Here is a 19,157-nt window from a genome sequence, read left to right on the forward strand (position 1 = left end):
ACTCGCCTTTCTGGAAAGGACTGATGAAAGTCAAACAATCCTTGTTTAATAGGACAAAGTTTGTTATTGGCAACGGCGCTAGTACGCGCTTCTGGGAGGATACTTGGCTCGGCGAGAAACCCTTGGCCATTCAATATCCGTCTTTATATCGTATTGTTCAATGACGTGAGGTGTTCGTTGCAACGGTATTTCAATCTACCCCCCTTAATATTTAGTTCAGACGGTCGCTAGCGGGCAATCGTTGGGAAGAATGGCTCCGTCTAGTTAGGAGGCTGATGGAGGTTCAGCTTTCTCAACAACCCGATGAATTACGCTGGAAACTAACTAGGTCTGGAGTATTCACAGTTAAATCAATGTATATTGATGTTATTAATTCGAACTCCATTCCTACCTCCAAGCATGTTTGGGTTGTCAAAGTTCCATTGAAAATAAAAGTGTTTATGTGGTTTGTCCATAAACAAGTTATTTTAACCAAGGAGAACTTGATAAAGCGTAATTGGACAGGACCGACTAGGTGTAGTTTCTGTGATCGGGATGAGACGATCAAACACCTCTTTCTTGATTGCCCGTTGGCCAAAGTCCTTTAGCGGACGATCAACATTGCTTTTAATATTACTCCACCGAATTCTGTCAACACATTATTTGGGACATGGCTTAATGGGATTGAGCCTGACTTAGCGAGACATATTCGTGTTGGAGTTTGCCCTTTGCTGTGGACTATCTGGAATTGCAGAAATGATTTGGTTTTTAACAGAATATCACGTATTCACTTTTTGCAGGTTATTTTCCGAGCCACGGCAGTGATTCATTCGTGGTCGCTACTCACTCCGATGGAGGCCATGGAGCATTTGGTTACTGGATCTATCCGTTGGGAGATGGTAGCTCGGGATATCTTCAACCGGTTTGGATGGCGGTCATATAATAGGATACGCAATTAGTTTACCTATCTATCTTTAGCCAGCCGGTTATGACGTCTTTTCTTGGCTAGTTTGTGTTTCTAACCTGTTTTGGCTCTCTGTGAGCTTTCTTTTCAGTTTTTACAGTTGGAGACTTTGGAACCTTGTTGAAAATTTTTTATTTGGTTAATAAGATGGCCGTATGCATCACTCTGATGCAGAGGCCGGGGAGACCCCCTTTTCGAAAAGAAAAAAATCTTTGAAGGATTATATTCCATCTTCTTCCATGCGTACGCGAACTGAACTCTTAACACTTCTGGCATAGGTACCCTGTTCCTGCTGAATACATAAGGGAGGCGTATGTCACGAACCTGCAGCGCCATCCCGTTGCCCTTGGCTCGATCTCCCACCTTTTGCCATGGGAGACACCGTCGGCTCTTCTCCGGCTAAGCAGTGCGTGCCGGAGACGTGGTGGACGAGTTTTATGGAGGGCGACACCGCGGCGCACAGTTTCCAGGTCACGGGCTTCTCTCTGCTCGACGGCATGGGCGGCGGCAACTTGGTCTGGTCGAGCGCGTTCAGAGTCGGCGACTGCGACTCGGACATCACCTTCTACCCAGATGGGTGGAAGGTGGACGGAGGTGCCCACGCCTCAGCCTTCTTGCGTCTGTGCAAAGGAGAACCAGGGTTGCAGACCAGCTACACCCTGAGTTTATTGGGCAAGGACGGCCAAGTGTTTGAGCAAGTGAGCCTAGAGCATGTCTTCAAATCCACAGGTACCTTTTGGGGCTATGAGCGCTTCGTCAAGAAGTCCAAGCGGCAACGGTTGGTATCCCGCAACGACGACTGTGTGACGATCAGGTGTGTTTTGACTGTCAATAGGAAGCATCGCACCGAAGAGGTGCGCGCCTTGACCATCCTAACCCCACCGTCAAATCTGCACGAAGATATTGCAAGGATGTTGAAGGACGAGGACGGCGTGGATGTAGCGTTCGTCGTGGGTGAGAAATTGTTCCGTGCTCATCAACACATTCTCGCCGCGGCAAGACGGCTCGCGGCACGTAAGAAGAGGTTCCGGTCTACGGCCAAGGTTTGGAAACGGCAACACAAATTCATCCCCACCTTTGATAATGATTGCAAGTTTGTGGTTGACCTCCTTGATTTCTTGGAAGAGTTTAGATGTCTGTCTAGAGATGAAACACTGCTGAGGCAGGATGCTCGTCGCTGCCTTGCCGCATCCATCAAGAGGCAGAGCGCGCACTGGAAACAACGTGGGAAGTGCCGTGCGGTCCGAGAAGGCGATGAGAATACCAAATTCTTCCACGCCAGTGCCTCCCATCGCCGTCGTGGGAACTGGATCCGCACGCTCGATGTCGATGGGCTGGAGGTGGTTGATCACCATGGTAAAGCGACCGCGCTGCGGGGTTTCTTCGCCAACCTTCTCGGGCGCTGCTGCCCCCCTGAATGGCGCTTCGATCTAGAGGCGCTGTACCAGGGCGTCCGAGGCGTCGACGGTGGAGCCCTTGTGAGCCGCTTCTCTCCCGCCGAGATCAAGGAGGCGACGGGGCTCCTCAACCGCTCAACTGCCCCCGGCCCAGATGGCCTGGGCCCTGCCTCTATCGTGGGACAAGCTGTCAGCGGTCAACTTCGCGCCGATGATCGCCAAGGTCGATGCCTACCTGGCTGGGTGGCGGGCGCGCCTTCTCTCCCCCGCAGGCCGCCTGGTCCTGATCAATGCGGTGCTGGACTCTCTTCCAGCGTACGCCATGGCCGCTATCGTCCTTCCGCCGGCCGTTGTTAAAACCATGGATGCGCTTCGTCGCGCGTTCCTTTGGAATGCGGCCGACCGGGCCACGGGAGCCCAATGCCTGATTGCTTGGAGCCAGGTCTGCAGGGCGAAGTGCGAGGGGGGGGTGGGGGTCGGGGTGCGAGACCTTGCCACCCAGAATAAGTGCCTGCTGCTCAAGATGCTTCATCGTCTACACTCGTCGGAGTCGAGATGGGCGTCGTGGGTTTGGGCGGAGCTGAACGGGCGCTCCCTTCTCCACCTCGGTAGCTGTCGTCATGCCGGGGAGCATGGGCGTTCTCTGCGCGGCATGCTGCCGCTCTGCCGTGCCCTGTCCCGAGTGCGCGTGCAAGATGGGCGAAGAACCTCCTTCTGGCTCGACTGGTGGCTGCCGTGCGGCCCCCTGAGTGTGGCCTTCCCCGCGCTATACTCGCACACCACGAGCGCCGAGGCCACCGTGTCCCACGTCTGGGGAGGGGGCTTGACCGCGTCTTGGTCACAAGACACACCCAGGCTGGTGCTCGGGAGCGTGCGGCCCTTCTCGCCATCCTTCCTGAAGCACCCGCGACGCCGGGCGTAGACGAGAGGGTGCTGCCGCTCTGTGGGCACCCGCGGTCCGGCGGGCTTGTCACGAGCCGCGCTTACGCCTTCCTATGCTACGGCGGCCGTCTCTCGCCCCATGCTGCATTCGTCTGGGGGACGCGCGCGCCGTCGCGGGTGAAATTCTTCTATTGGCTGCTAGTCCACCGTCGGATCAACACTCGAGATGTCCTCCTCCGGAAAAACATTGTTGATCACACGGGGGCCGGCTGCCCCGTCTGCTCGGCGGAGCTGGAAACTGCGGACCACCTGGTGTTTGGCTGCCCATTCGCGCGTGAGTTTTGGCGCGCCGTGGGAGGTGTGGTGATCACGGCGGACACATCGGTGGAGCGGCTCTCCGCCCTGGATGTGAGAGTAGCAGTTGGAGACGTCTCTCCGGGCACCTTCGTCCTCCTTTGCTGCTGGCACCTATGGAAGCATCGGAACGGTGTGGTTTTTCAAGCTATGGTGCCGTCCCTAGACCGGGTACTAAGCTGCTGTCGCGAGGATGCTGTTCTTTGGCGGGAGCGGCTACGTCCAGGGGATCGCGAGGATATTGATGCATGGGTGCATGCGTTGATGCGGTGATCTAGTCTAGGCTCTGTTGGATTTTCCCTTCTAGTGTGTGTTGCTGTTTGTAAAAATGAGGACCTCCCCCCTGTGGTGGTGACTTGGCAATAAAATTCAGGTGGAGGGATCGCTATCCCTCTCCCGGTGACAGTTCAAAAAAAAACACATTCTGGCGGCACGGTCGCCGGCCTTCACGGCAGAGCTTTTGGACCCGTTGACAAAGGAGGACCCTACAAACCCCGTCAATGTTCATGACATGACGTCCGACATCTTCGAGGCACTTCTTCATTTCATGTACACTGATACACTCCCACATGGTAGCGATCTTGAGAAAACCGGGATATTGTGGCGTTTGTTGGCTGTCGGAGATTGATATGGACTGGACAGGCTGGTGACGATTTGCAAAGGGAAGCTATGCCAAAACATAAACGAGCAAACAGTTGCGACCACCCTAACTTTAGCAGAGCAGCATGATCGCGTGCGACTGAAAAATGCTTGCATCACATTTGTGTCGTCGCAGGATGTGCTCGATGTCGTCAAGGAAACCGATGGATTCAAGCACCTCATGAGAAGCTGTCCATGGGCCCTGGTGGATATCTTAAAACAGAAGCTGTCTTCACCGGGGGTATGCGTAATTTATGCTAGAATTTTCTCTGAATAAATTTCTTTCATAACAAAAGATTGTCGCATTCAGTATCTGTTTTTATTTTCTGAGCCTCTCCCAAGATGGTTTGCACTATGAATTCTAAAAACAGCCATATACATCATCCGTTTGCCGGGTTATTTTCATCTGGACAACATGGTTTGGACTTTGGACTTTGGGCTGAATTAGCATAGCATATATATTCTGTTCTGTTTTCATGCGCTGATACTGGTACCCCAAGGGCGTATGATTAGAGTAGATGCCTAGATAGTTTCTCAACCTGACCTCATTGTGCTTTACACAGTTTTCAATTTCTTTTTACAGTTTATTACAACTTTGCATACCTTGTTTCCTGTCTTTGGGTTTGCAATCAGGCTGCACGGAGCCAGCCGGGTAGGATCCCCAGATCACGCAACATGAAGCTGTGGTCCTCGCGAGTTCGCCGTGCAGTTTTGCCCTCCGTCTGCGTCTGGCGCTGACCCCCTTTGTTGGCCTCTATTTTTACATGCACAACGGCCGTTGTTTTACATAGGATGGGAACGAGGCAAGCCGTGCTTGGCTCCTCGGGCTCCGCTCATACAGTCCTGTACGAAATTTGTATACGCTCAGCTCCGATGTATGATGAGTATGACTGGGCTGGAAGGGTGCCTCGACACTCGAATTAATATCATTAGGTGCCTTGTGGAATTCATATTGTAGATCTTTAGTATTGTAGATGATGATATTTTTAGTATAAATTTGATCAAACATTGCAAAGTTTGACTTAAGGCAAATCTTACATACAAGATAAAAAGAAACAGGTGGAATATCTTTGTAATAAGCGCCTGTTCGGCCACTCTCCGTGGAGCGGAGCCGGCGGAGCGCCCTTTTAGCAGCCGTAGGAATAAGACGGCCAGCATGGTTTTTTGTTGTTGTTGATTGTTTGTGTCTTTTCTGTCTCCGTCGTACTCTATGTTCCTTGATATTATTAGATTTATTAAGATGATTTGGATGTCTTTTCTTAGGAAAAATATTTTTGTTGAACGGCAGGTATATGCATTAAGCAAGGGCAATTCGACCCTTGTATACAAAAAAAAGAGATAATTTTTTTTGCCAAGTTTTCTTTTCGAAACAAAATTGCTGGCCGCCTGGCCCATCTAATCCAGAGCTAAGCAAACGCAATCGAGGGCCTGATCCGTGGCAAAAATTTTGATTGCGAGATTTCGCAAAAAAAAAAAAAATCATTGCGAGACCCGGTTGCTGACGGCACTGCCGCCTGCCGGTGCCTTCCAACACTAGCCGCTCTCGTACGGTACGTGAACTCTGTCCTTACAGAATTGCACCAGGGTAAATATCAGGAAACCCTCTTTTTTGGAGGATTATATTCCATCTATATGTCCGTGCGTACGCGACGTGAACTCTGAACACTTTTGGCATAATATATACATAAGCGACGCGTATGTCACGAACCTGCAGCACCAGCCCGTCGCCCTTCGCCCGATCTCCTACCTATTCCGATGGGAAACACCATCGGTTCTGCGTCTTCTTCGGTGAAGCAGGATGTGCCCGAGACGTGGTCAACGAGTTTTACGGAGGGCGACACCGCGGCGCACAATTTTGAGGTGACGGGCTTCTCGCTGCTAGACGGCATGGGCGCCGCAACCTTTGTCTCGTCGAGCACATTCTTCGTCGGCGGCTGCGAGTGGGACATCACGTTCTACCCCGACGGGTGGAAGGCGGGCGGTGGCGCCCACGCCTCCGCTTATCTGCGTCTATGCAATGGAGAACTAGGGTTGCAGACCAACTACACCCTGAGTTTATTGGGCAAGGATGGCCAAGTGTTTGTGCAACGGAGCATAGAACATACCTTCCAGTCCGCAGGTATTTTTTGGGGCTTCGAGCACTTTGTCCAGAAGTCCAAGCTGCGACGGCTGCTATCCGACAACGAGGACTGTGTAACGATCAGGTGTGTTTTGACTGTCATGAGGAAGCATGACACTTTGGCCATCCCGGCCCCGCCGTCAAATCTGCAAGAGGATTTTGCAAGGATGTTGAAGGACGAGGAAGGCGCGGATGTAACGTTCATCGTGGGTGACAAATCGTTCCGTGCTCATAGACACGTGCTGGCGGCACGATCACCGGCCTTCAGGGCAGAGCTTTTGGACCCGACAAAGGAGGACCCTACAAAACCCGTCAAGGTTGATGACATGGACCCCGTCATCTTTGAGGCGCTTTCTTTATTTCATGTACACGGATACGCCTCCCACATGGTTGTGATCTTGAGAAAAAACGCGACGCTGCAACATTTGTTTGTTGTCGGAGTTCGATATGGCCTGGACAGGCTAGCGGCGATGTGCAGGGAAACTATGCCAAAAACATAAACGAGCAAACAGTGGCAACCCCAACTTTGGCAGAGTGGTTATGACGCGTCCTTCTCAAAAATGCTTGCATTGCATTTGTGTCGTCGCAGGATGTGCTCGACGCCATGAAGGAGACCAATGGATTCAAGCACCTCATGACACGCTATCCGGGGGTGATGGTGGATATTTTGAAACAGAATCTGCCGTCGTCAATAGGGGTACGTGTAATTTATGGTAGAATTGTCTTTAAATAAATTTATGTTAGAACTTACTGGAACATAATCGCAGTGGGCAAATGTTTCTCATTATTTTGACCAATATTCCCACATGATGGTTTGCACTATGAATTCTACAAACATCCGTATCCATCATCTTTCGCCTAGTTTTTTAATCTGCACCACATGGTTTGGACTTTGAGATGAATCAACATACCATTTGTGCTCTGTTATTACTACTTTCTCTGTTTTGTGTTTGCATTTTAGAGATGTATATAACTGTTTTTATGCGCTGATACTGGCACCCAAGGGCGTGTGATCAGACCAGGCATATGCAGTGCCAGTGGGGACAATTTAATCTCATCAGAGAAATTTTAAGATGCAATTTGATCTCAACTGTCAAGATAAATTGGGATATACAAACACTGCAGCAAGACTAAAAGCAAATACTTTTGACAGATTATACTCTTCTCTCTCTCTCTCTCTCTCTCTATATATATATATATATATATATATATGCTACTACATGCTTGAAAATAAAATATTATTCTATGTGTGCATATATATTATAAGTTGAAATATGATTCCAATGCTCCTTATCACGTCCTACAGTTTTAGAAGGTAAATGTATGTGCATTATAGAGATACTTCAAGTTGAATATCTTATATTTATATTCTTGTACTTATTCCGTGTACTACAAAATTGTTCAAATATAAATATTTTATGGCTATATTTTCAGAATTAGTACGCCTATCTAAAATTTTTGGTAATAGATTGATAATATATTTATTTACTTACAAAAACACACATACTCTTATATGTGTATTAATGCCATTCTCTTGCTCTAAATTACTCAAGTGTTTCTACAACATATATTTGTTAACTATTTTATACCAACAATCTTTATTCCTACTGGTATATATTTTACATGCCAACATTGAAAATTGTTATACACAACCAAATATGGAAGATAGAGAGAGCATTAATTGATATTGCTATATCTTCCCTTATTTGATGCTAGATTTTATTAGCGATATATAGTTTGTTTCCTGGTTTGCAATATAGGATGTTCATATTAGCCCTACACCATCATAGAAATCGTTTTACCTCCAAGAGGTAAGAGTAATATTAGACGTTAGATGACCCATATCTATTTTGGATCATGTTAAAATAGCTCAATCTGGCCTTATTGTGCTTTGACGTTCACAACATTCTTTTTACAATTTACAATATCACATATCTTGATACTTGTCAGGTTCGCAAGCAGTCGTCGTATGGATCAGCGAGCAGGACTCCAATATCACGCAACATGAAGCGACGTGCCTCGCGAGTACGCCATGCGGTTTTGCCCTCGGTTTGCGTCCTGGCGCTGGCCTTGGTTGGCTTCTGTATTCCACATCCACAGCGGCTCCTAACAAGCCAGCCCATGCTTGGCTTCTTGTAGTGGCAAATATCTAGGGTCAAAACGAAGGGTGGTCTGAAAGAACCAACAAACAACAATGTGTCCAAGTATTGGAGAGCTCACCAACGTCTTCAGAAGACAAAGTCCAGTTGCTCTGGTCATCTGATACACGAGGCTTTGTATCTAGTTTTACTACCATATACTCTTACATAAAGGAATGAAGGGAGTAATGCTTTCTTTGTATAAAGCTCACCAGATTGGAATTTTTGTTGAGCGTCATATTCTAGACCAAATTCCATTATATTTAACTTGTGCTATCAACGTTTCATGGACTATTACTTACGAAATAGTTATTGTATGTTTCTTATGTCATTTGGTTGTCAAACGAGAGAAATTGGTCGACTTAGGTTAGTCCTCGAGTTGTGATGTTGCGAAAAAGGTCCAAATTTCATGATTGCATCGATTTAGTATTTTCAAAGCAACATTTTTCTAGTTAGTTTGTTGTGTTGTTAGATACTTGTTTGCACTTGCAGTTGCACCATGTGTTTGTGTGAGCAAACCTTCATAATTTTTTTAGAAATACAATACAAATGCAGGCGCTCACATACACACATGTACACTCATCCACATGAACACGCACATGCACACCCTATACCTGTGAGGACCTCCAAGAGACAGGGCCGCCAAATTTGGCATGCACTTGGGCATCATCTTCATGTAGAAGGATTGGGCGACCTTTGCTGCGTCATTGATGTTGTTGGATTTTCATAAATTTTCTACTCCATGTGTTTCAGAATATAAGGTGTAGTCTTTGAAAAGTCAAACCTGTTTTAGTTTGACCAATTTTGTAGATAAATGTATCAATATTCATAATACCAATTGGTATTGTTAGATTCCTCGTGAAATGATTTTTCGTATGTTATTTATTTAATATTGCGGATGTTGATGTTTTCGGCTCTGAACTGCACTAGTAGAAAACATGGCTTTGGTCCAGGCCGGGTAAGCCCATTAGTCCCGGTTCAGTCCAGAACCGGGACCAATGGGGGCATTGGTCCCGGTTCGTGAGCCCAGGGGGCCGGCCGGGCCACGTGGGCCATTGGTCCCGGTTCATCTGGACCTTTTGGTCCCGGTTGGTGGGATGAACCGGGACCAATGGGCCTCGCTCCTGGCCCACAACCATTGGTCCCGGTTCGTGCCTCAAACCGGGACTAAAGATTAGACCTTTAGTCCCCTTTAGTCCCGGTTTGAGGCACGAACCGGGACTAATGAATGGGACCTTTAGTCCCGGTTCGTGCCACGAACCGGTACTAAAGGTCCCATTTTCAAAACTCCCCCCCCCCCCCCCCGGATTGCCTTTTCAGTTTTTTAAAAAATAAAAGAAAATGATGGAAATGTCAAAAAAATAAAAGAAAATAAGTTTCCCATGTGATATGTGGTCTAGTTGTTGGGAAAATTTGCAAATGTGAATTTTGACTTTATTTGCAAAATCTCTCTGAAATTTGTAAAAATGGGCATAACTTTTGCATACTAACTCGGATGAAAAGGTTTTTTATATGAAAAATCATCTACTCGAAAAGTTACATCCGAATTTAATTGGGGGAACCCCGTTAAACATTTTCAAAATCCTCAAAAACCTAATAGAAAAAAGTTACGAGGCTTTTAAGATCTAGAGTGAAAAAAATTGAAAAAAATTCAAACAGTGGGCAAACTATGGTCAAACAATGGTCAAACTAATTATTCTAGAATATTAGTGTTACTAAATAATTATTTCTGTAATTCCAATTTTGGTCAAATCTGGTCAAACTGTGGTCAAACAATGGTCAAACTAATTATTCAAGAAATATTATTGTTACTAAATAATTATTGTTTTTTAAAACAATAGTTTCAAAATAAAACTATGAAATGTGTCACTTCATGCTCAAGCAAAATTCTAGAAGGTTAATAGGATTGACATCTTAGTATTGTCAGGAAAACAATAAGTGCAGACTTGGAGCGAGGGAGAATAGAACCCCGAAGTTAAGCGTGCTCAGGCTGGGGGAGTGGGAGGATGGGTGACCGTTTGGGAAGTTAGATGATGTGGAATGATGAGAGGTGATTAGAGGATAAATTGAGAAGTGATGAGGGGTGGTGATTACAGACTAGAGGTTAAAATAATTCAGAAATTTGAAAATCAGAAAAAAATTCCAAATTTTTTTTCAAAAAAAGATCATAAAATTTCCTTTAGTCCCGGTTACCAACCGGGACTAAAGGTGGAGCTCCACGTGGCCGCGCCTTTTAGTCCCGGTTCAATCTTTAGTCCCGATTCTGGATTGAACCGGGACTAAAGGGATAGGCATTAGTACCGACCCTTTAGTCCCGGTTCCAGAATCGGGACTAAAGGCCCTTATGAACCGGGACTGAAGGCCCTTTTTCTATTAGTGTTGGTTAGTGTTTAATAAATTTGACTATTTTATAAGAAACTAACACGCCTTATATTTTGAAACTGAGGAGTATTTGGTTTGGTGAGTGGGGGGTATGATGAAGTGTGTTTTCTTTTTATTTATATTGTTGTATTTCTATCCCTTTCGCGAGGTGATTCAGTATTATGTGCTAATCAATCCATATTTATGTGGGGACGTTTTTTAGGTTGATGGTTGCATGTATTATATTGGTGTTACAATATCGCATATTGGTGTTTTTTTCTAGGTGGTGAGAGGATGCACGGACTGTATGCTTTTATAGGCTGGTTGTTGTCGATTGATTTAATAATTCATTGACCCTGTCAAAATGGTGAAACAAATTCCAAATTAAATACCCCATTTGAATGGGAGAGGTCCAAGATTAGGGAGCATAATAAATTAGCTATTTTTTCTAAAATAATACATTTTTATTAATTTACAAAAATAATACACGGTTTAGATATATTCCACAAATAATACGGCGTCATCTTTGGACAAGACGACTGGGATTTTTTGTTGAAAAGGACCACCTGCGCGAATGAATTGACAAAAAAGACCACCTGCTGATAAATTTGACAAAAAGGACCCCCTCGACTGTGGCGGCAAGTGCGGCAGGCGACACGTGGCACCTGCCGCCACGCAGCGAGGCGGCAGCACTGTACCGCCTGCCAGAACGGGAATCGGCGCTGGCGACGGAACGGCTGCGGCGTGTGGAGCCCGGCCGCCAAGGGGCGTGGCGGCAGTACTGTAGCGCCTGGGCCCGGCCGCCTCGCGGGCTGGCGGCAGCCCTGTTCATCGCCCTGCTGCTACTGCGCGCTAAGGAGCCGGCCACCGCTGCTGATTGCTACTGCTGCTGCATGGAAAAGCGCATGGCGCTGCTGTTGAATGCACAAGTCCAGCAAAGCACAAAGCGCATGCGGCCACAAGTTTTGAGGCACTGATTCCCAGCGCGAGTTTCGTCTGCTTTGAGGCACTGGTTCCCAACGTTTCGTATTTTTTGGCACTGATTGCAGACGACCACGATGCACTGCGCATCATTTGTGATAGCCGGCTCCGTAGCGCGCATTAGCAGCAGGGTGATGAACAGGGCTGCCGCCAGCTCGTGAGGCGGCAGGGCCCAGGCGGTACAGCACTGCCGCCACACCCCTTGACGGCCGGGCCCCACACGCCGCTGCCGTTCCGTCGCCAGCGCCGATTCCCGTTCTGCCAGGCGGTACAGTGCTGCCGCCTTGCTGCGTGGCGGCAGGTGCCACGTGTCGCCTGCCGCACCTGCCGCCACAGTCGAGGGGGTCTTTTTTGTCAAATTTATCAGCAGGTGGTCTTTTTTGTCAATTCATTCGTGCAGGTGGTCCTTTTCGACAAAAATTCAGACGACTGGAACTAATCGTCTTACTGGTTAGTGTCGAGTCGTCCTCCCTGAAGATGACTGGCAGTCGGCTGAACAAGGGCTTCAAGTCGCCCTCCCTGAAGATGATTAGCTCCAGTCATCCTCTCTGAAAATGATTGGAACATAACCGTGTTCCGGGGAACCCTTTCCCGCCAAACCTGCCTTTCCCTTCATCTTCTTTCCTGCCATCGTCTTTCCCGCCAACCCTTATGTTCCCACCATCCTTCTGTTCCCGCCATCTTCTTTCCCGCCAACCCTCATGTTCCTGTCATCTTCTTTCCAGCCATATTTCTCTTCTGGACTTATAAAACCCCCCTCCCATACAGAAAGGTTGGTAAGCAGTGCATTGTAGTCTCGTCAAGATGTCCCATTATCCTCATTATCCTTTCGATTGTAGTTTCCACCCGAGTATGTCAAAATGTCTTCTGAGGTTAGCCAGCAATTTCAAGATAGACAATAGGATAGTTCAATGGGACGACCAGACATACGTGTTGACGAGCCTATGGATGTATGTCACTACTCTTGCGAGACGGTCGTGCCGCTCGCCTCAATGGCAGCCTCTAGTAGGTCAACCCACGCTACATGCTTTTTGTTTTCTTTTTCCTGTGTGAGGATTTTTTAAATCTCTTCATTACTTATATTTAAATTTTGATAATGCTATAATATATATATATATGTAAAATTACTTTTTTTAATTTAAAAACTTGTCACCGGCGTATTATAAAAATGTTTGAGGTGTGTTAAAATTTTGTTCTCGAGGTTTTACGAAACAAATAAAAAGGCGCGTGGAAGCTTCTAAAATAGGTCCATAGAGCTTCCCAAAACCGCTCTGAGAAGCTAAAGGAACAAATGTTATCGGTTGATCTGCCACTAGTAGAAAACAAGGCTTTGGTTGGGGCCTGGCTAGCCCATTAGTCCTGGTTCTGTCACGAACCGGGACCCATGGGGCATACGTCCCGGTTCGTGCACCCACGGGGCCGGCCGGGCCTCGGGAGGCATTTGTCTCGGTTCGTGTGGACCCATTTGTATCGGTTCTAGGAACGAACCAGGACCAATGGACCTCGCTCCTGGCCCACAACCATTGGTCCCGATTCGTGCCTAGAACCGGGACGGAAGGGGGGCCTTTAGTCCCGGTTCCAGCCACGAACCAGGACCAATGGGTTGCCTATATATGCCCCCTCGCCCGCGAGCAGAGCACTCCACAGTGCTCTGTTTTTTCTAGTCGGCAAAGGGAGAGCTTTGTGGTGCTCTAGCTCACCTCCTATGCACATGAGGTGTTCGATGAAATGCTCGAGCCACACTAGTTAAGCTTTCTCCTCTCGAAGCTCGAACTCCAAGCTCCATTTTCCCCGAGATTTGTCTAGGTTTAGCGGTCCGTCACGTCCCGTCCCCGTCTTCACCGCCGTTGATCGTCCGCGTCGATCTCGTCATCGGCACCACCATGGTGAGCCTCTTGTTCTTATCTTCTTCTGAAAGAAAAAATTCTTACTTTCAATAGATACTTGTCAAATTTTATTACTTTTATTATTGCTTGTTATTATATAGTGCAATGGTTTTGGTATCCGCCCCCGTCGGCCCTCGTCTTGGCTATGATCTGGATGTGGAATATATTATATTTTATAACTATTTGGTTCATTTATTGTTTATGGCAATTATGCCCATCAAGTTGACATAGATTTTATTTATCTAGGAGGTAGTTGAACTAGAAATTCCAACCGACCCTATTATCGAGAGGTTAAATTTAGTTGAAGGAAAACAATTATTTGAAGAAAACAATTATTTAGTTGAAGAAGAAAACAATTAATTGCATCAATTGTTACCTTGGTTGTGATTATGATCGCATTTGTTGTTGCATTGAAAGGTTTTACATAGTTTCAATACATGGTTTAATTAGATGCTCTGGAGAGCTATATGTTGTTCAATGAGAACTATGTATGTACTTTTGTTTTAATATGATGATGAACTTCTATTAATTTGGTCACTTATCTATCCATGTGAATCTGTAATGGTTTTTGACACACATAATTATATGTAATGCACACAGATGAACCGGCAATGGATGTACGGTGACAGACACACCTCCGAGTACGTTAAGGGCGTGCATAATTTTCTCGAAGTGGCTGAGGCAAACAAGCATAATGGTTTTATGTGCTGTCCATGCCCTATATGTGGGAATAGGAAGTCTTACTCTGACCGAAAAAATCCTTCACACCCACCTGCTTTATAAGGGTTCATGTCACACTATAATGTTTGGACTAGGCACGGAGAAATAGGGGTTATGATGGAAGACATTAAAGAAGAAGAGTACGATGACAACTATGTGCCCCCAGAATACGGTGCACTAGTAGAAAAAGGTGCTTTCGTTCGGGCCTGGCCAACCCATTAGTCCCGGTTCTTCCATGAACCGGGACCAATGGATGCATTCGTCCCGGTTCGTGAGCCCAGAGGGCCGGCCGGGGCCTCGTGGGCATTGGTCCCGGTACGTATGGACCCATTTGTCCCCGTTCCAGGTACGAACCGGGTCCAATGGGCCTCACTCCTGGCCCACAAATATTGGTCCCGATTCTTTGCTCGAACCGGGACAGAAGGCTGGGCTTTAGTCCCGGTTCCAGCAACGATCTGGGATAAATGATTTGCCTATATATACCCCGTCGCCGCAGCAGAGCACTTCACAGTGCTCTGTTTTTTCTGGCTGGCGAGGAGAGGGCATTTGGGTGCTCTAGCTCACCTCCTATGCACACGAGGTGTTCGATGAAATGCCCGAGCCACGCTAGTTAAGCTTTCTCCTCTCGAAGCTCGACCTCCAAGCTCCATTTTCCCCGAGATTTGTCTAGGTTTAGCGGTCCGTCACGTCCCGTCCCCATCTTCAACGCCGTCGATCGCCCGCGCCGATCTCGTAGCCTGCACAATGTGGTGAGCCTCTTATCTTCTTCTGAAAGAAAGAAATTCTTACTTTAGATAGATACTTGTCTAATTTTCTTACTATTATTATTGCTTGTTATTATATAGTGCGATGGTTTTGGTATCCGCCCCCGTCGGCCCTCGTCTTGGCTATGATTCGGATGTGGTATATATTATCTTTTATAACTATTTGGTTCATTTATTGTTTATAACAATTATGCCCATCAAGTTGACATAGATTTTATTTATGTAGGAGGTAGTTGAACCGGAAATTCCAACCGACCCTATTGTCGAGAGGTTAAATTTAGTTGAGGAAGAAAACCATTACTTGAAGGAAAAAATTAAAAAATTGTGGAGGAGAAGATGATATTGGAGTCGCATGTTGCGGATGTCGTCGATGATCACAAGATCAAGATGGATGCAATGCGGTTGAAGATGAGAAAGATTAGAAAATATGCTATTCATAACGAGGCTTGGTATCATTATGTCGTTGGATCAATTTTTACCTTGGTTGTGATTATGATCGCATTTATTGTTGCATTGAAAGGTTTCACATAGTTTCAATGTATGGTTTAACTAGATGCTCTGGAGAGCTATATGTTGTTCAATGAGAACTATGTATGTACTTTGTTTTTAATGTGGTGATGAACTTCTATTAATTTGGTCACTTATCTATCCATGTGAATCTGTAATGGTTTTTGACACACATAATGTGATGATGAACTTCTATTATTTTGGTCACTTACCTATCCATGTGGCTTTGAATGGTGCATTTTGAACATACAAAATGTCTGGAGTTGAAATAAGTTCAAATAAATGAAATCCCTTTGTAACAGATGAGTTTTCGTCCGAAACCCTGATACTTCGAAAGAGATTGTCCATTTTGTACATGAAGTGCATCCAGTTTTTGTCGTAACCCTCTCAACTTTTTAGTACATGCTATGTGGGTGAAATGATGACACCATGCCAACTTTCAACCTTTTTAGAGTTCATTTGTAGTGCTTTTCAATTTCAGGGTCATTCAGCTCAAAAAAATTAGTAAATGCATGAAAAATAACAAATGAACTCGGAAAGGGTTGAAAATTGATGATGTGGCTTTGAATGGGGCATTTTGAACACACAAGATTTGTGGAGTTCAAATAAGTTTAAAAAAAATGAAATCCCTTTGTAACAGACGAGTTTCCGTATGAAACCCTTATACTTCGAAAGAGATTGTCTATTTTGTACATGAAGTGCATCTACTTTTTGCCGTAACCCTCTCAACTTTTATGCACATGCTATGTGGGTGAAATGATGATACCATGCCAACTTTCAACATTTTCAGAGTTCATTTGGAATGCTTTTGAATTTCAGGGTCTTATAGCTCAAAAAAATCAGTAAATGCATGAAAAATAACAAATGAAGTCAAAAATGGTTGAAAATTGATGATGTTGCTTTGAATGGTGCATTTTAAACACACAAAAAGTCTGGAGTTGAAATAAATTCAAAAAAATGAAATCCCTTTGTAACAGACGAGTTTCCGTATGAAACCCTGATACTTCGAAAGAGATTGTCCATTTTGTACACGAAGTGCATCCACTAGTGCAGAACCGGGCAATAGCACCGGTTCGTAAGGCCCTTTAGTGCCGGTTTCGGAACCGGCACTAACATTTCGGCACTAAAGCCCCCCCCCTTTAGTACCGTTTCAGCACGAACCGGTGCTAAGGGAAACAACGTGGCACGAGCCAGCTCCGGGGGCTGGGAACCCTTTAGTACCGGTTGGTAACACCAACCGGTACTAAAATGTTTGGGAGATTTTTGGTTTTATGATTTCTTTTTCATTTAATTTTGTGTTTTCCATTTTAATTCTTTTTCGTTTGCTGGTATTTTACGGTACTACACATTGTACACGTTATGCATATATATATATATATAAATAGAATTTCTAGTAGAACCAATCATATATATATAATCAATGTCTCACAAACCACCATATTAATTTACACATACACACATGTATAGATATATACAATTTCTCCTACATATGCATGTTGCCTTCGGAGCCAGTGGCATTAGCCTAATTGGTGCCTTCGGAGCACGATGACAATTGTAAGTGGTTCATGACCTGTTCGATGGGGGCGGTAGTGGGTAATAGTATTATCCCTTCGGATTTATGACCTGGTCGAGCAAAAATCCCGCTATTTCCTCTTGAAGTGCTTCTACGCGCTCCGTTTCTAGGAGCTTGTCCCGCACCTCTTTGAACTGTTAAGAAGGAGATCAATATGCATGTGTATTAGTTGTGTGACTAGATATCGATAATGGTGTAAAAATTGTGAATAGTGTTCTGACAAGCGTACCCATTCCTGTCTTTGAGATCTGCTCCTTTCGGACGCCATCATGCGAATGTTCTCGCAAACGCAGTATGCACACAGATTAGTCCCCTGCGCCTGCTTCAGGGCCTTTATTACGAGAATGGAATTTAATTTGATCAGATAATAATTAATCAAGCATGATAATTAAAGAGATGGCAGCTAGCTAGCTAGCTAGTACTACTTAATTACTTACCTTGGATCGAAACCATTTCAGCTGTGGTTTCCATTCGCCTTCCGTGACGCTGATGAACCTTGCCCAAGCCCTGCCCGCCGACAAAGAAAATGAATAAAGGGGTTATTAAATAGTTCATATCATGAAATGACGAACTAAATAGGCCGAGATATATAGTTAATAATGATTGAAATTACCTGTTGACTATCCCATACAAGATGTTGTAGTCACTATTTGCTTTGAGTAGCGAGTCCAGTATTTCAACTGTTCCGACGTCAACTTTAATGATACACAAGATCCAGTGAAATCTGCATGCACACACGTTTGCATGTCTTAATTGAGCGGGCATATGTAAGCAAAAACATGTAGCTAGCTAGTAGGCAAAAACAGAGAATTTGTAGTACAAGAAAGTGTGACTCACTCGAAGTTGTAAGGAAGTAGTATATCTTCGTTGTATTTGAGGCACTTCAAGAATTCTAGCATGCTGTCCTCTACCTGCTTTTCATAATACTTGCTCATTTTCCATGTGTATTGATTAACGGTGTTTGGGTCAATGAACCCAATGCCATAGCGTCCACCTTTTCTCATTTCATACATCTTCATCCTGCATAATACCACAGAAAAGAATATAGTGAGGATAATTACAGGTAATGATTGATCAAAAGGATCACTACAGCTAGCTTGAGACTTAAATTACAGAAAGAGATCACTTACAGACAATAGCAACTGACGATAGATTTGTCGAGTGCGTCTTGATTGTATAACTGAAATAGTTCAGAATACTCAACGGCCACAGCTTTCTCATGGTAGTAATGATCCTTCTTGACATACACCATGAGGGACTCTCGACCGGATCTCTTGATAATGTCCATGTACCATTGATGCAATTCATACATTCTCGTTGGGAGCTTCTTGACATCTTCTGGCTCGACCAAAGGTTGGCCCCGGACATATTTCCGTTTTATTTCCTCCTCTGTAATCCCAGGCATGTCCTCGATCTCGAGGAGTTACCAACAGTGATCTTGAGTTCTTCAGCCTGCATTATATGCTCCTGGGTTATTACCACATCGCCCACCTCGGGAACGTAAACTATTTGGCCACAATAATATTGGGCGCGCGTACTGTGACGTGTTGTTGGCGGCACAACAAGCGGGGGGGGGGGGGGGGGGGTCGATTGCGCCGCCTGTTCTCCCAGTTGGGCAACGGTTTTCCCGCATTTTTCGACAGCTGCTTTTTGTTTGCTCGAGCTCGATCTCGCCTCCTTCTGTAGATGTTGTCGATGTAACTTCCTGATGTGGCGCTCATAGTCTGTGTCAACAGGCTTAGGAGCTGGTGGTTGAGCCATACGAATGAAGTGGTCAACTACTTCCACAGCCACTTTCTCCCTTGGCGGCGGTGGCGGTTTCGGTCCAAAATGGGCGTCGACTTCTGCCCTCACTATGGCATTGGTTTGCTCCTCGGTCCTGTCGTAAGCCCT

General features: G+C 45.7%; 2 protein-coding genes across 2 annotated transcripts; both read left to right on the plus strand.

Moving 5' to 3' along the window:
- Positions 1-1,314: 1,314 nt before the first annotated feature.
- LOC125534145 (BTB/POZ and MATH domain-containing protein 3-like) lies at positions 1,315-4,204 on the plus strand. The gene is made up of 2 exons (XM_048697434.1): positions 1,315-1,926; positions 3,998-4,204. Exons 1-2 carry the CDS (start codon positions 1,315-1,317, stop codon positions 4,202-4,204), a joined length of 819 nt encoding a protein of 272 aa, XP_048553391.1.
- Positions 4,205-5,970: 1,766 nt separating this feature from the next.
- Positions 5,971-6,834, plus strand: LOC125534146 (BTB/POZ and MATH domain-containing protein 3-like). The gene has a single exon (XM_048697436.1). The coding sequence runs from the start codon at positions 5,971-5,973 to the stop codon at positions 6,832-6,834; it is 864 nt and encodes a 287-aa protein (XP_048553393.1).
- The last annotated feature ends 12,323 nt before the right edge of the window (positions 6,835-19,157 follow it).

The sequence above is a fragment of the Triticum urartu genome, chromosome 2 (assembly GCF_003073215.2).
Source record: "Triticum urartu cultivar G1812 chromosome 2, Tu2.1, whole genome shotgun sequence".
NCBI classification, from domain to species: Eukaryota; Viridiplantae; Streptophyta; class Magnoliopsida; order Poales; family Poaceae; genus Triticum; species Triticum urartu.